The 25,262-nt window shown below is 39.4% G+C and overlaps 1 protein-coding gene across 4 annotated transcripts in view; it reads right to left on the bottom strand.

Annotated features, from left to right (window-relative positions):
• The window catches only part of Dmc1 (DNA meiotic recombinase 1), a 41,321-nt gene extending 16,271 nt beyond the window's left edge, over nt 1–25,050 (bottom strand). Inside the window, exons 1-12 of one of the 4 annotated variants that reach the window (XM_087898973.1) lie at nt 24,937–25,050; nt 21,624–21,707; nt 20,993–21,037; nt 19,363–19,509; nt 15,760–15,842; nt 10,888–10,940; nt 9,450–9,491; nt 6,824–6,896; nt 3,157–3,248; nt 2,722–2,795; nt 2,489–2,603; nt 1,073–1,133 (exon numbers count right to left, since the gene is read on the bottom strand). In XM_087898973.1, coding sequence (XP_087755099.1) covers nt 1,073–1,133; nt 2,489–2,603; nt 2,722–2,795; nt 3,157–3,248; nt 6,824–6,896; nt 9,450–9,491; nt 10,888–10,940; nt 15,760–15,842; nt 19,363–19,509; nt 20,993–21,037; nt 21,624–21,674 — 836 coding nt within the window. In that variant the 5' untranslated portion in view covers nt 21,675–21,707; nt 24,937–25,050. Of the gene's footprint in view, nt 1–1,072; nt 1,134–2,488; nt 2,604–2,721; nt 2,796–3,156; nt 3,249–6,823; nt 6,897–9,449; nt 9,492–10,887; nt 10,941–15,759; nt 15,843–19,362; nt 19,510–20,992; nt 21,038–21,623; nt 21,708–24,885 lie in introns of all 4 variants that reach the window. The other 3 variants (XM_087898972.1, XM_087898974.1, XM_087898975.1) reach the window with 3 other exon arrangements.
• Nucleotides 25,051–25,262: the final 212 nt, after the last annotated feature.

Here is a 25,262-nt window from a genome sequence, read left to right as displayed (position 1 = left end):
TGAAACAATACCCATTAGGGAACCTCAGAAAATGGTGTGTGCACTCATTGTGCTAACCTGCAAATTTTCCTGGTTAAAGTTTTCTGAATAAAACACAGAAAAGCTTTTGAAAGTCATTGTGAACTTAGGGTTATTCAGCTGCTTGTTCAGTCAAATATTCTAGATGGTGATAAGAAGCCTTTTGAATTTTAAGCTTTCACAATCTTATTTTAGCTCTCTTTGCTTTGCTATTCCTTGCCATCTTTCAGAGAGCCATTGTACTCTTACATGTGGGCAAATACTTCAGTAAATTCTGAATATGCTTTGTGTGACTTACATTGTTTCTATGAGTAACAGACTTTTCTTGTGTTTGTGTGTGTTTTTAAGATGTCTCTTGTATATCTAATCAAAAGCCTAATTTTTCTTTTTAGTATAGCAGCCTTTCAATTTTTTCTGGAATGTAAGCTTTATCTGCCTAAGATCATTTTCTTTTTTAAGATTTATTTTATGTGTACAAGTGTTTTGATTGAATGTATGCATGTATGGGCACCATGTGCATACCTGGTGCTTGCAGAGGTCAGAAGGTGTTGGACCACGTGGGACTGGCATTATGAATAGCTGTAAGCTACCATGTCAGTGCTGGGACTCAAACCTAGGTCTTCTGAAAAAGCAATGGGTTCTAAACTGATGAACCATCTCTCAAGCCCCTAAGTCCCTTGATACTCTCTAAAGCAGGGGTCCTAGTACTAATGAAAATTGTTAAAACAGTGCTTTATTCTATAAAGAATACAGAAAAAATAGGTTCTGAATAACATTATATGCTATAGGAAGTAACAGTGCACTGTGTAATGAAGTGATCTGAGATACACTATGCCCTTATCAAGGCTGATTATTATTGTTGTTTTGAGACGGGGCTCCACAACAGAGCCCAATCTGATTTTGAGTTCACCATCCTCATGCCTTCATCGCCTAAGTGCCAGGATTACATGCATGAGATATCACACCTAGGTAAGGTTGGTTATTTCTAAGTGATTTTATTCTATACTCTAACCTTTTGATAGTAATCTCTGCAAAATACAATACAGGGGCTTACGTCATAGTTGCTCCTGGATCCGCAGTCATTTGATTGGTCACAAAAACAGCAACATTATATTCTGCATAAAAATAAAATTAAGACACTAAGAGAAGGGCAGTAAAAAATACAAAGTTCATTGTTTAGATTTCAGTTTAGGTCAGGTGGTGGTGGTCCACACCTTTAATCCCGACACTCAGGAGGCAGAGGCAATCAGATCTCTGTAAATTCAAGGCCAGGCTGATCTACAGATCGAGTTCCATGATAGGAAGGTCTACACAGAGAAACACTATCTTGAAAAACAAGACAAAAAGTAGATTTTGGTTTAGGAATCTTGCACCATTGAGTTTATTTTTTAAACAAGCTCTTGTTTCTAGCTGTCCTGGAACTCACTTTGCAGATCAGGCTGGCCTCAAACTCAGAGATCCATCTACCTCTGCCTCCTCCATGCTGGTATTAAAAGTGAGCCACCACTGCCCAGTTTAAAATCAACCTCAGTTGGAATTTTTTTTTCAAGACAAGATTTCTCTATGTAGAGCTTACTGGCCTGGAACTCACTATGTAGACTAGGCTGGCCTCGAACTCAGAGATCTGCCTGCTTCTGTCTCCCAGAGTCCTAGGATTAAAGGCATGTGTTACCATGCCTAGCTTCCTATTTTTCATTAATAATAAAAAATACTTCCGAGCAGTGGTGGCTCATGCCTTTAATCCCAGCACTCAGTAGGCAGAGGTAGGTGAATCCATGTGAGTTTGAGGCCAGCCTGGTCTACAGAGTGAGTTCCATCCAGGACAGGCTCCAAAGCTAACAGAGAAAACCTGTCTCAAAACAACAAACAAAACAAAACAAACAAACAAAAAAACCAAGGCCAGTTAGTGGTGGCACACACCTTTAATCCCAACACTTAGGAGGCAGAAGCAGGTGGATCTCCATGAATTTGAGGTTAGCCTGGTCTACAAGAGCTAGTTCCAGGACAGGCTCCAAAACTTCAGAGAATACCTGTCTCAAAAAACCAAACCAACCAAACCAACAAAAAACAAACAAAGCAAAAAAACTTAAGGGCTGGAGAGATGGCTCAGCGATTAAGAGCACTGACTGCTCTTCCAGAACACCTGAGTTCAATTACCAGTACCCACGTGGCAGCTCACAGCTGTCTGTAACTCCAAGATCTGACACCCTCACACAGACATATATGCAGGCAAAACATCAATGCACATTAAATAAAAATAAATAAATAAATGAAAGGAGAAAAATACTTAAATTAATCACTATTGTTATTTATATCAGAATTAGTTTTAGTTTAAATAATCATTTAGATTATCAAAGTAATTAAAAATGTTATGCTTCTGACATCCTTCTGAGATTCTCTGCAAAACACACAATTACAAACATAGTCAATAGAAGTTATGTGACATAACCACTTTATTTTAAAGATCTACCTTCTGAGATTTTTTGGAGTCGTGACAACATCTGGGCCAATTTTTGCTGCCGTTCAGCCAATTCCCCACGGCCACTGAAATCCACTCGAAAAAGTGCCATTATTGAGTCAATGATCTGCACAGGAGTAACATAAAACCAAATATGCATTTTAAAATAGAAGGAAGATGCTTGTTTATACAGAATAAAATATGGTAAAAAGCTCTGCTAGTGAACATTATTTAAAAGCTTGTACCAATAGTTTGAAAATGCCAGCTTCTTCATGAAACTTGGCTGCTACATAATCAAGTAGCTCCATCTGATGTTCACCTGATGGGAAACACAGAAAATGTTACAAAAGCCAGAAGCAGAGGCTAAGTTAAGCTCATGTTTGTGTTTGGGAAACAGGCAGATAGAGTTCTTCTTTCCTCCCAATTATACTTTACTAAGTAAGGACTGCAAATTTTGTTTGAGCACTGTGGCAAATAGTAGCTTAGCAAAAAACAACAAACAAACAAACAAACAAACAAAATGTTGCTCTGGGTGGCTTTAGTTCAGTGGTAAACTCTATTTATGGACTAATTTGCAGAAAACCTAATGAAAACAGGTGAAAATGTATCATCAGATGGCAAATTAGTGTTGTCACCTTTCCATAATCCAAGCTTAAAATGTAACTGTACAGGGTTCTTACTAGTATAGGCACGGGCATAGAGTACATTGTCCAGTACTGCATCGTGGTCTACATTAAAGCGATCAGCAATGTCACGAAGGCGATCTGGACGGCTGGAGTGTGGCAAGATTAAGGATCCAATAAACCAATTCCAAAGAAAAGGTAGCACTGTGAGCAAATAAAACAACTGAGACATAACAGTGTGTCCACAGAGGCAGTCTGGATGCTAGCGATCACTCCAGGACTCCCATAGCCTCTTTCTATTAAGTGTTTCTAAATACCTTAGGTGATGGTAGGAGGTCACACATAATGGTAAAGCAGAAATTAAATATAAAGTTTTAAAATAAGTTTAGAAGCTAGTTGTGATTCCTTATTTTATAAGGACACTGACAAATAGTTTTGGCAAATAATTTAGGATTATGCAGCAAAATAGTTAAAAGGAAAATTAGAAACTAAGGTTCGTAAGTCTCTTTTGTTCAGAGTTCTATAAAAATAGACTTATTCTAGAACAGTAATGTCACTGAGTTATAATTCAAGTCACTTCAAATTCTTCATTGGCTCAGAATGAAGTAGTCTAACATTGCACTAATAATGTATGGCAAAATAATTATAAATTTGGTGATATAAAGGGTCAGAAAGTAACCTCAAGAGTCTAAAAGGGATCTGATTTGATTAAACAGGTTTTTGTTTTTGACTTTTATACACCTTCTAAAGAAGTTGGTAGTTTTCGGAAACTAGTACATTCCTGTATACCCGCAAATGGGAGATGCTAATAATCACTAACAGGTAAACTACAGAGAAGATTTAATCAACACTTTATTCTCTGGCCTTTAGTGACACTAACAGTGTTACAAGTGGAATGAAGAAACAAAAAATGCATGTCTGTAGTTTCATTTCACTTTTATGTGCACTGCTTATAAAACATCAACTATTGCCATGTGGTGGTGTTGCACATCTTTAATCCCAGCATTTAGGAGGCAGGGGCAGATAGCCTCTGTGAGTTTGAGGTCAGCCTGGTCTACAGAGTGAATTCCAGGACAGCCAAGGCTATGCAGAGAGACTCGGTATTGAAAAATCATAAATAAAAAATAAAATAAAATAAAGCTGGGTGGTGGTGGTGCACACCTTTAATCCCTGTACTCGGGAGGAAGAAGCAGGTGGAAGGGCTGGAGAGATGGTTCAGTGGTTAAGAGCACTGGTTGCTCTTCCAGAGGACCTGGGTTCAAGTACCAGCACCCCCATGGCAGCTCACAACTGTCTGTAGCTCCAGTTCCAGGGCATTCAACACCCTTACACAGACATACACGCAAGCAAAACACCAATGAACATAAAGTAAAAATGAATAAATTATTAAAAAAAAGAAGCAGGTGGATCTCTGATTTTTACAAAATGAGTTTCAGAACGGCCAGAGCAACACAGAGAAACTCTGTCTTAAAAAACAAAAACAAACAAAATTAAACAAAACAAAATCCCAAACAAACACTGAGGGAAAATACAAATGAATCTAAGTATTTACTGATTACCACATGGAACTAATGACCTATTAACCCATTATCAGTGCAGAGCATTATAAGAATCTATGTCCTAGGAAGTTTAAAACTTACAAAGACAAAATATAAATGTAAGAAGAAAAATATCAAGAAACAGTAGTATACGTTGAAAGACCCCAAGAGAAAAACATGAGAGATTTCCCTCCTGACTTTCCCTTTGCTCTCAACTATTTTCTTCCTGTTTTGATAAAGTCCAGATTGCTAATCTGCAAGAGTCAATCCTCCCTTTTGAGGAGCACCGTTAGTCAATTCTTCCCGAAATTAGTGGAACTCCAGCTGAGCCCCTCGTGCTGCAGTTCTAAACATCTATTCCTCCTTTCCCAAGTCAGAAGGTTCCTTCAGAGACGTCTCATGCCCAGATTTCTCAGCATTATGAAAACAGTTCTTGGCTTATTTTTCTCCCATAGGAGTATTTTTGATAAAAAAAATTCTACAATAGTTCAGGAAGGACAAGATTTTCTGAATTGGGTAATTACAGAAAATCAGAAGGAGCAGGCCTTGATATGAGAGGCTTAACAATTTGTATGATTCAGTAAGACTATGACACGGGAAGAGAGGGTGCAAATCCCCTGTAGAATGCAACATGTGGATTTCTCTCTGACCAAACAAGCCAACAGTCAAAAGAGAGCAAAGCAAAAGGCATTTCAAACATGTTAGATCTCTTTTTACTATCTTGATCACCTTTCTGAAAGCAGTGCTTAAGAAGGTGCTTCAGGAAACCAAAAGAAAGATGCTCTGGGTATGTAAGAGGCCTTGATGACAACACAAAAACCTTCATAATCTAAAGAATGTTAATGTATGTTTTCCAGTTTTTAATATGTGTAACAAGATGGGATTAAACTGGAATATTCTCATCTCTTTGCCTCTAATTCTGCTGAGAAATAAGCCTGGTGAAGCCGGCCGAGCTTCATTTAATGAACCTGTGCAGCTCTTACATCTTCTGAACCTGGTACTTCCTCAAACCACTGTGTAAGTCCAATTACACATTGTCTCCCTCGCTTGCTGTTTCCTTGAGATTTCCATCACCCCAGACGCCACTGCAAATGTTCCCTGGAACTAATTCCCAACTCCAGTGATCTTTCTCATTTGTTCTCTTCTCTTCTTCACACTTGAAATTTGCTTGCCTTCCACAGCCAGACTTCCTCTTACTTTCTATGACTGTACATTCTTCATTTTAGTCCTCTTCATAAATACAAGCACATGTCAAAGTTACAAGTTCTCTCTACCCTCTCTTTAGTTAATTCATCCACATCTCTGACTCCATCCTTTCCTCAGAATTTTCCACAGTTATCTGTACATTCTCTTGTCCCTCATGTTCAACACTCTGCCAAGAAACATCAGTTGTCTTCAGTACCATTCTGCTCCCTGCCTAGATGAGACTCGGTAGCTCTCAGGCCAATCTCCTTTATCTGCAGTTTCCCTTAGTAATGTTTCCTGTCTTGTCCTTTTCTTTTTGTTTTTTTTTCCCTTTCATTTATTTGCTTATTTTTAGGGACAGGGTTTCTCTATGTAACAGTCCTGACTGTCCTGGAATTTACTATGTACCAAGCTGGCCTTAAACTCACAGAGATCAACCTGCTTCTGCCTCCTGAGTGCTGGGGTTAAAGACATCCACCACCATACCCAGCTTCTTTTTGTGCGTATTGCTTCCAACCTAGACAACATTCCCATTTTCTGAGATTTCTGAAATAAAAATATCTAATTGACATTCACCATCTGATTTCAAAGTTCTTCATGTCTTTGACCCAAATCACCTTTCTGGAATACTTTTATATCAATTAAATTGCTATACCCTCTGTGACACAATCACAAGCTTTGATCCTTTCTTTCCTTCAATATATTTAAGCTCCTCAAGTCTTTCACTCTACTTGAGGCAAAATCTTTGGATATGAAGCTTTAAAAATGATTAAGATACAATTTCACCTCATGTATTTGTTTTGTCATTTTGCATCAAATCACATAGAGAAATAAATCAAGCAGTGATGTGAGCATTTGGTCAGCACTGCTGTCCCCTTGACTTTTGTCATTATTGTTGGTTACTAGGATCATTATGAAAACAATATATTAAGACACATTCTCTTTTGTAATAATATTGCTCTACCACACTGCCTCAGGATTTGTTTAAATAAAAGGGTTACAAAGTATTTTCTGTATCAATGAAGATAATCTTTCCTCCTGAGTAGCCGCCTGCTCCTGGAAGTTGCGCTGTCACTAGGAAACAATTAAAAATTAATATTAACATGAATGAATAAACTTTGCGAAAACAAATACATAAGTTAACCTTAAGTTTACACTGGCTGCAATTTTATAAACTTAGCAAAGAACAAAGACCCTTTGGCTTCTAAAAAGATTGCTGTAGTTCCACCACAGTAACCAATGGTAAATAAGTACTCTGCAAGGATAATAATAATTTAACTAAGAATTTTAATCTCTCTCACAATGTTTGTCAAAACCAATTTTCTTAAATAAACAGAATTAGAATTTAAATGTTAGTAATTTTATTTTCTTTTTTTAATCTTTTAAAAATATTTATTTATTTATTTATTATGTATACAATATTCTGTCTGTGTATATGCCTGCAGGCCAGAAGAGGGCACCAGACCTCATTACAGATGGTTGTGAGCCACCATGTGGTTGCTGGGAATTGAAACTCAGGACCTTTGGAAGAGCAGGCAATGCTCTTAACCTCTGAGTCATCTCTCCAGCCCCAGTAATTTTATTTTCATAATTATCACAGATATAATTGTTAAATTTAGTTATCTTTCAATTACTGTCCATATTTAAATGCATGTACTTTGCATGCATACATATGTATACTGTGGCATGTGAATTGTTCCTGTGTATGAGCACATGTATGTCCACTGTTTGTGAGACAGCATCTCTTACTGAATATGAAACTTATTGTGATAGACTTGCTAGGCAGCAAGGCCCAGGAATCTTCCTGTCTCAGGCTCCCCAGAACAGTGATTATAGGCGTGTGGTGCAGTACCCAGCTTTTTACAAAAGTGTTACAGATGCAAACCTAGGTCCTCATAATTATACAGCAAGCACTTTGTTCAACTGAGTCATTTCCCCAGGCCAAGCATTTACTTTTTAAAAAAGGTAGGTTCTCATGTATCCCAGATTGGCATCCAGCTTACTGTATTGCCAAGGATGACTTTGGAATCTGATCCACCTCTCCAAGCTGATTTATACCAGAGCTAGGGATTAAGCCCAGGGCTTCATGTATGCTAGACTTAGTATCAACCAAGCTACATCTCCAACTCGTATGTATTGTATTACGATAGCTAACATAAAGAATTACTTCATAGTAGGCGTATACACTATTTCATTTACTTTTCAAAACTCCCCCAAGATTTGGCACTATTATTTCAGTTCTGCTACGAGGACAATTAAAGGGGTAAAGTAACTTGCCCACACTCATACAGCTATCAGTGATAGAAACAAGATATTTTGATTCTAGAATATTGGCCCCCTTTTCACTTTTTTTCTGTGTGTTTGTGTGTTGTGTTAGCATGTGTGTATGCATGTTCACATGTATTAAGGTGCATATCAGAACCCCCTCCCCTTCTTTTTGTTTTTTCGAGACAGGGTTTCTCTGTAGTTTTGGAGTCTGTCCTGGAACTAGCTCTTGTAGACCAGGCTGGCCTCGAACTCACAGAGATTCTCCTATCTCTGCCTTCCAAGTGCTGGGATTAAACCATCCGGCTTCAGAACCCCCTTTTAACTACTTTTCTATGTTCCATTTATTTAAGTAAAAGAAATACAAATAGAATATTTGTAAATAAGGAATTTCTTGTTTATTTTGTTTTAGAAAAAATTATATATTTACTTTTCAAGAAATTTATATTTGGGGCTGGAGAAATGGCTCAGCGGTTAAGAGCACTGATTGCTCTTCCAGAGGACCCGGGTTCAATTCTCAGCACATGGCTGCTCACAACTGTCTGAAAATCCAGCTCCAGGGGATCTGATACCTTCACACCAATGCACATAAAAGATAAATAAACATAAAAAAAAGAAATTTATATTTGTCAGGTGTAGTGGTACATGCATTTAATCCCGGCACTTGAGAGGCAGAGACAGGCAGATCTCTGTGGTTTAAGGCCAGCCTGGTCTATACAGCAAGTTTCATCCACCCAGAACTATATAGTGAGCCCTGCCTCAAAACAAACAAATAAAGACCCCAAATTATATTTATTCATTTATTTCGTTTAGGGGCACATGATGCAATGGCAGGTTTGTGAAGGTCAGAGGGCAACTGTGGGAGTCGGCTCTCTCCTACTACCATGTGGGTTCTAGGGATCAAACTCAAGTTTCTTAGGTTTAGAGGCAAGTGCCTTTATCCACTGAGTCATACTGCTTGGGCTTCAAATTTAATTTTATGCTTCTTTTTGGACAGAATACACCCATAGGCAGTAAAGTATTCTAGTATTTAATAAATTTTATGTCATTGTTATGTTTTTTAAAAAGACAAAAAAGATGGACAGGAAGAATTTGATAAACTGGGTGCCGCTCCTGCCAATTCACCATAAGCCATTTACTTTCTCTGCACCTTCATGCAGGTGTTCATAGTGAAGCACTGACAACAGTACCTCAAACACACACATTCCAAAACTATCCATGCAACAATGGGCTGTCTACTTAACCTCTTGAGCTTTTGTTTCCTTGGACATTTGGTTCAATTGCATAAGGTCATGTAAGATGCAGTAGAGATCTACTAAGTGAACATTCTGACTACCACTGTTATGTTGTATGTGTTCTTACCACAGAGGGTATGAGATAGCTGAGTTTTTCCAGTACGAAATTCTGTGAAATTTAGAAAAAGGAACTTTTAGAAAAGTACAGTTACTATTTATATATTTTCACTAAACAAATAAAACTAACACTGCATTTGGGTTAGGAATGTTGCTTAGTGATATAGCACTTGTCTAAAATGCCCAAGGACCCGAATTCCCCTTCCAGTATTCCCCTCCACAGAAGAACCTCACTGCTTTCTAACTGTCAAATCTCACTCTTAAAGGACCTCCTATCACGAAAAGATGCTGCATGTATGAATACCAGTAGTGGGAGACAAAACAAATTCACCCCCTCAACATAAGTACTGTTTAGGTTAAAGTTAATTTAAAGCAAATTTTCTGTAGGACTAGCCACACAAATGAAAGTTTCAGACCTGACCACAGAGAGGACAGCCAGGCTCTTTTCTCAAGGAAAAGCTGATGTGATCTCGAATAGCGACATCCCTAGTTACCAGCAGAAGCAAATGTTCTCTGAAGGAAAACTTCCCTAATCATTTAGGTCCACTGAACTCTCAGTTTAAATTTTTAAAAAGCTCGTAAATAATATATAAGAGGAGAAATTGCTAAGATTGAATCAACAGAAATGAAAATCAGATTTACTTCAAGTCAACAGAAATAATAACAAAACATTTAGTTCTCTCTTTTTTAAAAAAAATATTAAAATTAAGTAAACAGTGTTCTGTCTGCATGTATGCTTGCACACTAGAAGAGGGCATCAAATCTCATTATAGATGGTTGTTAGCTACTATGTGGTTGCTGGGAATTGAACTCAGAACCTCTGGAAGAGCAGCCAGTGCTCTTAACCTCTGAGCAATCTCTCCAGTCCACATTTAGTTCTCTAAGTACAAATATTGGATTGTCAGATTCAGCACATAAAACAGCTATACACGAATTAATTATAAAAATATAGCATATAGGCTAGGTATGGTAGTGCTGGCCTTTAGTATTAGTAGTTGGGAGGCAGAAGCAGGTAGTTCTTTGTGAGTCCCAGGCCAGTCAGGGCCATACAACAAGACACTGTACACACAAACACACACACACACACACACACACACACACACACACACACATGCTATAAACTGAAAAGAAATTTATTCTCTATATTCATGCAATACGGATTGCCTAAACAAAAGATCAACCTTATTATTGAATTACCTTTTGAGAGAATAAGAGAAAAAAAAATCAATTTTTTTCTATAGCAATCAGAGATAACAGGAAGAAAATGTCAATAAGAAATATGCTGTTAGTATATGTTTTTATTTTAACTTGGAATAGTCCTGTATTATAATTGATACTTCATCAAATATTCTCAAGTAGGAATGTGTTTATTATTTATTTTTTAATTATATATTTATCCATATATTAACAAATGTCATTTTATATAAAACTATTAAGGTTCTACCTACCTCCAAAAGCTTCTGTAATTGCCATACTTTCAATGCCACCTCCTAGTAATTTACTGGAAACAAATATAAAGTATTGGTGACAGAGTATAAATACAGATAAAAAAATAAAAAAAGATGCATTAGGTGTGGCAGCGCAAGCCTTTAATTCCCAGAACTCAGGAGGCAGAGGCAGGGGGACCTCTGTGAGTTCTAGGTCAGTTTGGTCTATTGAGTGAGTTCAGGACAGCCAGAACTGTGTAGATAGAGACCCTGTCTCAAAAAATAAAAAATAAAAAACAAAAAAAAGGAGATGAAGTTTGTATCATTAGTAACATATCATCTATAAATACAACAAGAATGGGAATTCATAGTTGGAAGAAATGATACTGTTTAAGTCACAGGTTCTATTGTGGATTAGCAAGAAGATAAAGTAATTTTTATTTCTGAGTATCAATAGTAAATGTGTCCATAAGGCTTTATGTCCATTGCTCTTCATTGGAATTAAAAGATTTGTTAAACTGGATGGTGGTGGTGCATGCCTTAATCCCAGCACTAGGGAGGCTAAGGCAGGAGGATCTCTATGAGTTTGAGGCCAGCATGGTCTACAGTGTTGATTTGAGGACAGTCAGGGCTACACAGGGAAACCCTATCTCAAAAAACAAAACAAAAGAACCACAAAACAAAACAAAACACACAAAAAAAAGAAAGAAAAAAAAGGAAATGAAAAAAGTGTTTATTTTGTGGTGCTAGGAATTGAACCAGGGTCTTGCATATACTAAGAAAGCCTGAACTACACATATGCAACGGTCTTGTTATTAATCAAATTTCTCAAACTGTGCATAGATAATGTTTCTAAAAGTTATATGAATAGTTAACTGAATATTCAAATTTTTTCAGGCACATCTCTCTATATAAACCAGGCTGGCCTGGAACTCCCTATGTAGCCCAAGCTGGACACAAACTCACAGAAATCCACCTGCCTCTGCCTCCTAAGTGCTTGAGTTAAAGGCATGCACCACCATGCTTTAATTTTTAATATGCTCAGGAACATGTGAAAAACAGAAATTAAGAGAATCCAGTGATTGCCATTGTTGGTTTATCTCACATAAAACCAAATTTTAGGCAGACCCTGTCAGGGAAGAAAATATTCAAAGATAGTATGCTTGTTTTTTGTCATCTTGAAACAAGCCCAGACATATTGGGAAAGAGGAAATCTTTTTTTTAATATTTATTTATTTATTATGTAAACAATATTCTGTCTGCGTGTATGCCTCCAGGTCAGAAGAGGGCACTAGACCTCATTACAGATGGTTGTCAGCCATCATGTGGTTGCTGAGAATTGAACTCAGGACCTTTGGAAGAGCAGGCAATATTCTTAACCCCTGAGCCATCTCTCCAGCCCTGAAAGAGGAAATCTTAACAGAAAAAAATGTCTCCATCAGATTGGCCTGTAGGCAAGTCTAGAGGGCATTTTCTTGATAAATGATTAATGTGGGTCCACCTTTAATACTAGCACAGGAGAGGCAGAGTCAGGTGGATCTCTGTGAGAACAATGCTAACATGGTCTACAGAATGAGTTCTAGAACAGCAGAGCTACACAGAGAGACCCTACTTCAAAAAGTCAAAGAGAAAGGAGTGAGGAGAGTTGTAAGACGAAATAAACTCTCTTTTTCCCAAGTTACTTTGGGTCATGGAGTTTTATGTTAGCAATGGAAACTCTAACACAGATAGTATATACAATGTTAGCAGTTAGAAGAAATCTGCCAGGTTTTGACAGCGTATGTTTAATTGGTAACACAATGTTTTAGTGCATTTAATGTTCTTACTATGAGAAGAACTAAAGAAATTATGATCTCATTCATCCATTCATTAAATGCTGTAAGTATGTGTTATTGTGCTGAGACCTGGTAGGAGCACTTAAAAAGCCTTTGTCATTTCTATTAGCATGTCTTTGGGGAATGCAATCACAAATTAGACAAAGTCTTAAGGGAATAGATTATTTGCCTAAGTAAGACAGCAATTTAAATGCAAATTGAAGCATTTTGAGGGCTCTGCTGACTTCAATTAAGAAAAGAAAAGGGGTTAGAGAGATGGATCAGTGGTTACGAGTACTTGCTGCTTTTGTAGAAGGCTGAGTTTGGTTCCTAGTACCCACATGGTGACTCACAACCATCTGTAACTCCAGTTCCAGGAGATACAATAACTTTTCTGGCATCCATGGGCTAAATACACACATAAAACAAAATAAGTAAGACACTGGCATGTATAATCTGAGAAGGACATTGACTACAAAATCATCCCATGAGGAGTGCAAACCCTTGAGAAATCTTATAAGTCAGGTGACTATTAAAGAATTTCCATGCTACTCTTCATCTTGAGAAGAGTCACCCTGAAAATGTATAGTTCTGGAAAATATCAGTCAAAATTTCTAGCATTTATGCAATCTTGAGAAGCTAAAGAAGTAATCCTAAGACTTACCTGTGAAACCAGCCTAAATTATTTGAGATTAAAAAAAAAAATGACTTCCTAGCCCAGTAGTGATGATACATGCCTTTAATCCCAGCACTTGGGTGGCAGAGGCAGGTGGGTCTTTGTGAGTTTGAGGCCAGCCTGGTCTACAAGAGTTAGTTCCAGGACAGCTAGCGCTGTTACACAGAGTAAACCCTGTCTCGAAAAACCAAAAAGAAAAAAGAAAAAAAAATTCTTTTGTAAAGTGTGGGAACATTTAGAATTAGGTGCAGAAGAGTAATATTTTAAATCTAAAAAGATTTAAACAGATACAAATCAAACCTACTACATATTACTATTTGGTGTTTGGGAGCTTTCAAAGTATGGGAAAATTTGGCTTCCTGAAAATAATAGAATAGCTCTTGGAAAGTTGTGGTATTAGATCTGTAGTTTTGAAGTTGACAACTAAGTTTATGAATACTAACTAAACATTTATGAATGTCTAAATCTCACTACACTTCCATGATTATTAGACTTAAAAAAGATATGTACTGTAAGAAAAAAATCTTGCTTTCTTGGGTCACCAAGAATTGAATACATCTAGCCCTTGGGAAGATATTACTAGTTAATAATTAGATAAATAGCTAGGTATGATAATGCATAGTCTGTAATTTCAGCATTTGGGAGGCTGAAGCAGAAAGATAACAAGTTTAAGTCACCCTGGAAAATGTTAAGACCCTAGACACACACATACACACACACACACACACTCACACACACACGACATCCATGAGCTCTCTGGGAAGCTAACTGATGACAATTACTAGTTTTAGGTATAATAGTGGTGATGGTATTAAAAAATGAGAGTCCTGGGCCAGGTAGTGGTGGCTCACACCTTTAAACTCAGCACTCAGGAGGCAGAGGCAGGTGGATCTCTGTGAGTATGAGGCCATGCTGATCTACAGAGTAAGTTTCAGGACAGCCAGGGCTACACAGAGAAACCCCATCTCAAAAGGAAAAGAAAGAGAGAGAAAAAAAGAGTCTTGGCTGTGTATTTAGCTTAGCATTCATTTGGGTCTAATTAGTAGCTTAGACTTCATAGACTTCAGTCTTTGGTCCTAAATCTACTCCTCCTGCAAGTCCCTTATTTGTGATCTATATTTTCCTGGTCTTCAGACCTAAAACCTAGACGCCATCCTTGGAGAAAAATCTATAAAGTAACTTTTTTTTTTTTTTGAGATAGGGTTTTTTAATTCTCATTGTCCTGGAACTTGTTCTGTAGACTATGCTGGCCTTGAGCTCACAGAGTTCCACCTGCCTCTGCCTCCCAAGTGCTGGGATAAAAAGTTCACCATCAGAAAAAAAAAAGTTCACCATCACCACCCAGGATAATTAACTATTATAAATAAAAATAATAAAGCTGGGCTCAGTGGCCCTGACTGTTTGGAAGCAGGAAGTTCACTTGAGCGCCCATATTTAACATCAGCCTGGATAATCCAATGAGACAGTCAAAATAAATAAATAAACAAATATATATATATATATATATATATGTATATATGAAATATTTGGGGGAAAAACTCATAATCAATTTCAGGAAATTAACAATACATGTCAGAAAACATAAGAGTAAATGAAAAGGGATACTAGAACCACCCTTGCTGAGGAATAAGTCCTACATTGTTTCTTCTAAAATATTCAATCTAACAGCTGATTTAAGTAAACACAAAGTAGGAAATGAAATTTTCTTCAGCAAGGGAGATGAAAAGTAATGAAATATAAGCTGATATTTCAAGTCATAGATAAATAAATGGTATGGGAGAATTGTTTGTATTTTGTCAATCATGTTTTAAATAAACATTGATTGGCCACGCAGGAGGTGTAGGCGGGGAACCAGATAGGAAGTGGAAATGATACAAGGAGAGCAGGAGAATTCTGGGGAGGAGGAAGTTGATTCCTCCCACTCCTGCCCAGATCACTGAAGCAACAGGATGTGATCTGCCAGCTGGAAAAGGTACTGAGCCACATGGCTACCATAGATCAGAAAAATGAGTTAATCAAGATGAAAGAGTTAGCTAATAAGTAGCCTGACCTAAAGGGCCAATCAGCATTATAACTTATAGAGATCTCAGTGTGATTTTTCTCTGGGACTAAACATCTGGAGGGGGCGGAACAGAAAAACTCCCAACAAACAGGCCCCTTCATGTTACAAATAAAGGCTAAATTACAAATTATTTATGATCATGAATACCTCGGAAAAAATGTAAACTGTTCCTACAACCAGCCTGGAATTTGCTTCACATTCACCTTGGAACAAACATTACAAACTCCTTCAAAGTAGGAAGCTACTTTTACCCACAAGACTGGAAATCATGATGAGAAAGAGGAAAAGAAAAATGGACTCCAAAGGTTGTACTTAGTGGTAATAAAAATTGAGATACACACTCAAATTCCTGACTCCCAGTGGTGATATGGAAAACCATCTTCCTCTTTTCGCTGTACTCAAATGCAGTTAGGAATCCTGGTTCCTAGAGAAAGACAACGGACAGGTTAAAAAACAGTGTAAGATGATTGGAATGGCAACTACTTCCCAGCACTACATGCTCAGTTATCAAGCTCATCATCTGTGTATGCTCCTTTTGAAGACTGTATCAGAAAATGGGCAAAAACACAGGCTTGGGGTTAGGGATATGACTCAGTAGTTAAAATCTAGTAAAGTGCTCTTGTAAAGGACCTGGGTTCAGTTCCTAGCATCCACATGGTGGCTCACAACTGGACTTCGGTTCCAGAGGATCCAATGCCCTTCTCTATTTTTTATGGACACTGCATACATATAGTGTACATACATACATGCAAAACACTCATACATATAAAATAAAAATCTTTTTTTAAAAAAGGCCCTAGGGGAAAAAGAGACCTTAGAGTCATCTCACATTCTTTTTTTAAAATTAATTAATTTATTTATTTTTAATTTTGTATGCATTGGTGTTTTGCCTGCATGTTTGTCTAATCTTGGAGTTACAGACAGTTGTGAGTTGCCATGTGGGTGCTGGGAATTGAACCCAGGTCCTCTAGAAGAACAGTCAGTGTCCTTAACCACTGAGCCACCTCTCCAGTCCAATCAGCTGACATTCTTATTAGGTAGCATGACATAGGGGTATCTGGCACAATTCCAGAATCCATTTTTTGAGTCTAGAATGGGTAAAAATACTGTTTCTTTAGAGGATAGTCATGCAGAATAAATGAAATACATTCATGGCACAAAACAGAATAGTATTTTACTGATGATGCAGTTGATCTCATTCAATAGCATCACCTCCCCCCAGCTCTAGACATTTTAAGGATCCCAGAAATAGTAGTGTCCGCTCATGTGACAATGTCTTTACATGGCAGATGTATCACTCATTTGCTGAATTAACAAGCTACAGCTGATGTAGTGATGAACAGTGAAAATGGACTCTAATGCAGCTAATTATGTTTCTTTGTTGTTCCAGTGGTTCTTAAACATGAGGGAGGGAAGAGTAAGCCCAGACCTAGCTTCAGTTAAAAAAGGACAAGATCTGGATGAAGAAAAGGTGTTCTTTTGTTTTTCCTTGAATAATAAAATTTATGGCTGAGTAAGAACACTTGTTAGGCAGGCAAGAAAACTGAAGTTCAAATCCAGGGCAGCTATGTAAAAAGCTTGGTATGGTTGTTTGTGCTTGAAACCCTAGCCCTGGGGCATGGAGCGAGGTGGCTCCCAGGAGCTCACTGGCCAGACAGCCTAGTCAAAACCAAGCCTCGGGTTCTGCTAGAAACCTTGTCTCAAAAACAAGGTGGAGGGGCTTGAGAGATAGCTAAGCAGTTAAGAGCACCAGTTGTTTTTCTGGAAGACTTTGTTTCAATTACCAGTATCCATGTGGCAGCTTACAACTGTCTGCAACTCTACCTCCAAGTGATCTGACACCATCACACAGACATGCATGCAGACAAAATACCAATGCATATAAAATAAAAATAAATAAATCATTTTTAAAAAGAACAAGGCAGAGAGTAATAGAGGAAGACATAGGATGCTTCTGCGTGCACTAGCACAGGCACTTGAATATGCACACAAAACATGTATATATACCACACATGAATATGAGATTTAGAGGCTAAAGAGAGAGAGTTCAGTCAGTAAATTTTTACTTTGCAAGCACAAGGACTTAAGTTCAGTCTCCGGAACTCAAGTAAAGAAAATAGGAAGTAATGCAAGTGTGATATCAGCAAGAAAAAGACAGACAAGGTGGATCCTTGGATCTCACTGGCCAGCCAGCCTAGTCAACTTCATGAATTCTAGGACAGTGAGAGAACAGCTCCCCCAAAGGTAAATGGTGCCCGAGGAATGATATCTGAGGTTTCCACACATGTGCACACATATACATGCACACCTGCACACACATACAAAATAATGAGATTTAGTGTCCAAAGATAAGAAGACTATGGAGCATGCATGGTAAAATGACTCAGTGGGTAAAAGCGATAGCTTTTTGACCTTAGTTCAATCCCAAAACCCAATTAACAGTCAAAGTAGAGAGCCAACTCCACAAAGTTGTTCTCCGACTTCCACATGTGTGCCATAGTTGCAAGTCTTACCCCCATACATAACACACACAGACACAGACAATTTTTTTAAAAAAGATGTGTAGGAGCAACTAGGTAGCACACATCTTTAATCTCAGGTAGAGGCAAGTGGATCTCTGTGAATTTGAGGGTTTGAGACCAGCCTGGTCTACAAAGTGAGCTCCAGGGCAGTCAGGGCTGCACAGAGAAACCCTGTATTAAAAAACCAAACCAACCAACCAACCAACCAACCAAATAAATAAATAAAATAAATTGGGTGGTGATGGTGCATGCCTTTAATCCCAGCACTTGGGAGGCAGAGGCAGGTAGAGCTCTGTGAGTTTGAGGGTTTGAGGTCAGGTTTGGTCTACAGAGCAAGTTTCAAGACAACCAGGGGCTACACAGTGAAACTCTGTCTCAAAAAACAAACAAACAAAAATATGTGTCGCTAGAAAGTAGTAGTTTGCCAAAATCTGTGCACTACTGTAAGACTTTCTAGATACTCTGGCAGTTGAGGAAGTGACTTCTGTATACATTGCCTTAGTGGGTCTATGAGTACCATGGTCACTGGGTCCTCTACAAGACAGCCTCTTCTGGTCATGAGATTCTCCCTCCCTCCCCACACAGGTACATGAGAAATAAAAAAGTCTTGATCTTCTGTAGAGAGGGATACTTGGTGACTACTTTTCTGTACATTTCTATTTATAGACTAAAAATCGGGGTACTCTGATGATACCCAAAACTCTATAGGAGAGTTTAAATCTAAGGCTATATGCCTTTCCCTGACAGCCTGACTGTTTGCAGTTCATGGTTCCACTGGAAGGTACGGGTTATGAATTCAGCTACCTCAGTGGACATATTCATGGTTATATCTATTTCAGCTGCACACACATAGACCCTAGCTGATGTTAGTCTTTTTCTGATCCAGGGCTGTCTTCCTAAGTGTCTTCCCAGGAAAGAGAAAATTCTTTAAGTCTGAGCTTCAGAGAAGCTATAGGCATATTTGAGAAGATGAGACCAAACTAAGGAGGGGACAGCTAAAAATAAATGGCAGAGGAACTAAAAATTAGAGAAACATAAAGAAAAGTTTTGGTAAAATAATTGCCTTCAGTGGTATTCCAAGTATCTTAAAACAAAACAAACAAAACAAAAAACAGGTTTTCTTTTTAGATTTTAAACTTTAACTGTATGTATGTTATAGAGTACATTCCTATTTTTATCATGTGTGTTCTAGCAATGGAACTCAGGGCCAGATTATGTTCTAGGTGTATTCATGCTCACCTCAGTCTTCCAGAAACTAATTGTGGCTTTGGGATTGAAGTAATAAGCAGATAACATGGGGACTATAATATACTGTGTCTATATACAAGAACTTAAAGTTCCTACTGTAGTTTCTAATGTTCATGAGAAAGTCTACAAAGGCAACTCTGTAGACTAAAACAGCAAAAAATGAACTTGGCTTACAATAAGTTTGTTGGCTGCCTCTTTAATCTTGTCCACTTTGGCTTCTGAGAGTCCTTTGACATTGCAGAGGGCTCTTCTTGTTGTCATTTGTATCCCTTTAATGGTACAGATTCCTACAGACTTCAGTTTCTTAATATCAGCCATATTCTGAAATGAAAGAATGGGTGTAGCAGATTGATAAAATGCCAGCCTAAAAGGCTCCTCTACTATATCATGAGCTTCGTGTCCATCTCCTTCCATCATGATGCTAATTTTACACAAGCAACCAGGTGGAGCCCACCCACTACCTAGCCAAATGTTCTGGAAATATCAGAGTAGAACATACCCAGCAGGTTGCCAAATGTTCTGGCTGTGCCCCGATTTTCCCAAGAATGTTAGTGAGACCATGGCAATGTAGCAAAAAATTAAAAAGAAAAGTCTGTTGGTGGAAAAGCTAGCAAATTTATCACATATTCACCCCCTCAGTTCAGCTCCTTCCTTCTACAGAACTTCATTACCAATATGTTCTCTACATTTTTCAAAGTTGTTTTTTTTTTCCTTCTGCTCCTGAAAAACACAAATAACTACATCACAAAAAGACTGGGATTTTCTTCTGCTTCTATTTTCTAAAATTGATGGAAAGAGATTAATATTAAGATTTCAAAAGACAACCTCAGCAAACTTTTAACACCAAATGATTGCTGTTGATATCCACAGACTTTGACAGTCTACATTTCTGCCACCATGATTTACCCTGGTTATTGGACAAATAGAATTTTCTGTAAATAAAAGCATTATCTATCTAATGTTAAATCTAGAGAGACAAGTGGTGGTGGTGATTGCTTAGAGATGCTCCAAACATCAGTGAATCAGTTTTTAATCACTGGGAATCCTCAACAGTGTCTAGAGACATTTCTGGTTGTCATAGGCAGAGGAGTACTACTGGCATTAAATGCATGAGTAGAGGCCAGGTGTATGAATTCAGTTTGATGTGACTATAGATATTTGTGAGTTGTAACTCCACGATTGTACTAGTTGGTTGGTTTGGGATTTTTTTCCCCCTATACAATTTCCAAGCATATTATAAACAGACAAACCACTAGAGTGGTATGTACAGTTTTATTACTACCAGGTCTGGAGTGTGTTGCTTTGATATTAGCTTAAGATCAACCAGGCTTATTCTAGCTTTGATGAAGTTACTTTTATGTTAGCCAATATATCCTAACTCAACTTGTGGGGATCTGCTTGGGCTTGCTGCCATCCAGAACTACACTTCTGTTAGTATGTTCCCCTTATTTATGTTAGTACAACTCTAGATTTGACTGCTTCTTTGCTTCAATCTCCTGGCTCCTGGGGGTCAGTTCTCAGATACTGGGATTAAATTGTTCTGGAACACCAAGCATGTTGCTGAACAACTGAAGACAGACAGCTCCCCTTCACCACACAATAAAGAATTATCCAGGGTTGGTCAGGACAACCCTGAGAAAATGGAACATACAGTACTGAAATGTTACTCACAGCCGGTAGTGGTGGCACACGCCGGTAGGATTTGCTGAAGGAGGCAGAGGCAGGAGGACCACGAGTTCGAGGCCAGCCTGGGCTACACATTTTTTTAAAAAAAAAAAAAAAACAAAAATGAAATGTTACTCACAATTCCATGTTTCTGTAACAGGTCAATATCTTGAAACAAAGATTCCTAAATGAAATGAAACAAAGAATGAATTTTAGACAGTCACATCTAAATAAATGTTTCACATTTTTGGGAGTGACTAATTCTGATTCACTTATCTAAACACTGAAGTAGGATTGATCACTTTTTCCAACATGTTGTTACATATTTAGAAAACAGACCAATATGGGTGCTGAGAATCAAAACCTGGTCCTCTAGAAGAGTAGCCAGCCTAACTATTGAACTATCTCTCCAGGCCCCATTTGACCTATTTTATTTAATACAAATCTTGATATCCTTTTTCAGGACCAGCGTGAATAGGTAGCAGTAAGTTCCTTTAAGCTACTTTAATTTGGGGCTGGAGATGTAACCAATCGAAGAGCATTTGCCTACCAGAAAGAAGTATTGAGTTGGAGTTCTTCTATTGCAAAACAAACAACAAAAACTTTCATACCAGTTGCTAAGTAGCTAAACTTAGCACCCTGTGCCAAAGAAATTATTACACATTCATGTTTTCTACTTTTAGTTCCTAAAAACAGTAGCTAAAAACCATGAAATTTGATTTTTGCAGAAAGACTGAACATTGCCATAACTTTCAACATTCTAATAATACCTCGTCATCTTGGAATCTCGATTCCTCCTGCACAACTTGATCCTCTTTCATGTTGAAAGGGAAGCAGCAGAAAAATAATCAATTCTGGGAAAATAAGAAATATTATTTAAGATGTAGTTTTCCTAATTTGCTTTCTATTGTTGTGATAAAAAAAACATGGATAAAATCAAAAGCAACTTGGGTAGTAAAGGGTTTATACACCCCAATCATAGTCCATCCCTGAGGGAAGCCAAAGGAGGAACTCAAGGTAGGAGCCTGGAGGCAGGATCTAAAGCAGCAGCTACAGAAGAAAGCTGCTTACTAGTTAGTTCTCCATGGCTTGCTCAGTCTGCCTTTCCTTCCTTCCTTTCTTGGTGGTGGTGTTTGTTTTTTCTATTTTTCGTTTTGGATTTCTCTGTGTAGCCCTGGCTGTCTTGGAACTCGCTCTGTAGACCAGGCTGACCTTGAACTCAGAGAGGCCTGCCTGCCTGCCTCCTGAGTGCTGGGATTAAAAGAATGTGCCACCACCACTGCCTGACTCAATCTACTTGCTTATATAATTTAAGACCACCTACCCAAATAGCATGCCCACAGTGGGTTATGCCTTTCCTCATCAACCATGAATCAAGAAAATGTTCCAGACTGGTCCACAGGTCGTCTGATAAAGGCAATTCCTTGGGGTTCCCTCTTCCTAGAGGACTTTAGCTTGTTTCAAACAAAACAACACAGCCAGAACAGCAGTCACAGTTTGTACAGTAAAAATTCTCTTGTATAATTTCAAAGTCACCAAAGAGCAGGAAGAACCAGAACATTTTGCATTCAAAAAAGTGGCTGTTCAATCTTTCTGCTGGACTAGTGGTATTATTTCCTATACGTAATCATCCTCACCTTTTTTGCTTGTCTTTTTGAGACAATGTCTCATGTAGTTCAGGCTGGCCTCAAGTTGTAGCTAAAGAGGACCTTGAGGGGGCTGGAGAGATGGCTCAGTGGTTAAGAGCATTGCCTGCTCTTCCAAATGTCCTGAGTTCAATTCCCGGCAACCACATAGTGGCTCACAACCATCTGTAAGGAGGTGCCTTCTTCTGACATTCAGAATATTGTATACACAATAAATAAATAAGTATTTTTTTTTTAAAAAAAGAGGACCTTGAACTGCTGATCTTCTTTTCTCTACCTCCCAAGTACTGGGTTAGTCATGTACCACCACACATAAGGCTAGTTTCTATCACTTTCTGATTTCCTATCATGCAATTATTACAAACGAAAATAGCTTTATTGTTCTTTTGAATGTTAGACTTGTTAATTGCAACACTCTAAGATCTTCATATCACTCTTCTTTGCATCTTTCCTAGCATGTCAAATTTACCGTAACCTCGGTAAAGGATTTTATTTTTCCCATACCTGATAAATACATTCTCAATTGCTGGTTGTGAATTGGTTAACAGGTAAATTGTATCTTTGCTTCATAAAACTATATATTCCACAGTACTTCCTACTTTAATAATTTTGTAAAAATATGGTAAATACCTGTCTGAATTAGGGTTTTAGTCCATCATTGAAGGAAATCAGGACAGGAACTCAAACAGGGTACGAACCTGGAGGCAGGAGCTGATGCAGAGCCCATGGAAGGGTACTGCTTACTGGCTTGCTCATCAAGGCTTGTTCACCATGATTTCTTATAGAATCTAGGACCATCATCCCAAGGATAGTATCACCCACGATGCCCTACAGCTGGGTCTTGCAGGAGCATTTTCTCAATTGAGGTTCCCTCCCTTCAGATGACTCTAGCTGGTGTCAAGTTGATATAAAACTAGCCAGAACAATACCCAATGACAAGTTAGGTTTTTTGTGGGTTTGTTGTTGTTTAAAAAAAAAACAGGAAGCTGTAGACATGATGGTGTACATTAAATAAAATGAATACTGTTCTTGGTCTATTCTGTTTCCTCATTTAATACCAAAGTCAGGTTTTGAAGTCCAACACAAAGGAAACAAACTACTAAGACAGCAGAGAGTTGGGCACAAAAAAGAGGGAACTGTCTGAGTGGGCTCCTCTGGAATATTGTTCCTTTTTTCAGTCATGAGAGACGGTTTTGCTAGTACTGTACCGATGTAGAATAGACTGGCTTCGAATTTACCACGAATTTCCTGCTTCTGCCTCCTGAGGTAGGTGCATCTGTGTGAGTGCCTGTGTGCGTGTATATGTGTTTTACACAGCTCACCCAAGCTGGCTTGGAACTCTTGATTCTCCTCTCCCACCTCCCCACTTCTGGGGCTACAGATGTGCACCGATGTGCACCGCCATGCCCGACTCTTGGTTGTATTCATGATTAGTTCAAATTCCAGACTATTCTTACTGAGAAAGCAAATCTACTAGCAGACTCCACTCTCCTTTTGCGCCAGGGTCTGTTAGACCCACAGGCCATGAACTCAGATCTGCCTTCCCTTGCTGAGATCACCAGTGTGCCCACCCCGACCTCAGGATCTGAAGCAGGGCACCTAGCCTCAGTTTCAGGGAGCTGGCAGGGTGGTAGGGGAAGGGGTTTCAGGGGACCTGGGGGTTGGCAGGGGAAGGGGTTTCCGGGGGCTGGGGAGCAGCAGGGGAAGGGGTTTTAAGGAATGGGGAGATGGAAGAAAAAGGGTTTTCAGGGCACTGGGGAGCAGGGGAAGGGGTTTCAGGGGACCGGGAGTGGCAGAGGCAGGGGTTTGGGGGGACTGAGGAGCGGCAGGGGAAGAGGTTTCAGGGGACGGGGCAGTAGGGGAAGGGGTTTTGGGTGACTGGGGGCGGCAGAAGGGGTTTTGGGGGGCTGGGGGTGGCAGGGGAAGGGGTTTTGGACTGGGGGCGGCCGGTGAAGGGGTTTGGAGGGACCGAGGGCGGCAGAGGAAGGGGTTTCGGGGGACTGGGGGGCAGCAGGGGAAGGGGTTTCAGGGGACTGGGAGGCGGCAAGGGAAGGGGTTTCGGGGAACTGGGGGGCGGCAGGGGAAGGTGAAGGCGGTCAGCCCGTGGGCTCTCAGGTTCAGTCAGCGCCCTGAGGCCTACATTATCCAGGCCCCAGTTTCCTCATGAGGCGGGGAGGCCTTCAAAACTCAGGTCGGACTTATTTCCAGGGACAGGGAATGTCTCGAAATCCCTATACGCCTCAGGGCCGGGGTGGAAGGCGACAGTCACCAGGCCAAGTCCAACAATGACCAAAAATGACCACAGAAGGGCACGGAGAGGAAGCGCTTTCTCAACGCTTCGAGTTTTCCCTCAGCTTTTCCCGCGCTTCCTCTTTTCACCACTCACCCCCCACTCGAGCCCACGGTCTCCCCGAGATTTTCAAGGTGAAACCCTTACGATTCCCACTCAGGCTTTCCGGTCCAGTCCAGGGTTCTAACTAGGACCCAGAACGCCGCGGCCGACAACCGAGTCGTCGAATCTCTTATGGGTTTGGCGCCAAACGAAGACGGCTAAGGGCACGCCCCCAATGTGGGCGGGGCGGCGCGCTAAGGCCCCCCCCCCGCTAAGGGGCGGGGCGAAGGCTGCGTGCGGGGATAAGGCTGCGGGACAGGGGCGAGGGCCCCAGTGTGTGCTGCGAGGTGGGACTGAGTAGGGCTCTAAGGCCTCTGACGTGAGGGAGGCCGAAGACAGAACACGAGCTCTGAGGAAAGAGGTTTGGGCAT

This window comes from Myodes glareolus, chromosome 19, assembly GCF_982192425.1.
Source record: "Myodes glareolus chromosome 19, mMyoGla1.1, whole genome shotgun sequence".
Taxonomy (NCBI): Eukaryota; Metazoa; Chordata; class Mammalia; order Rodentia; family Cricetidae; genus Myodes; species Myodes glareolus.
Note: the sequence above shows the minus strand (reverse complement) of the source record. Positions and strands in the feature narration are given on the sequence as shown.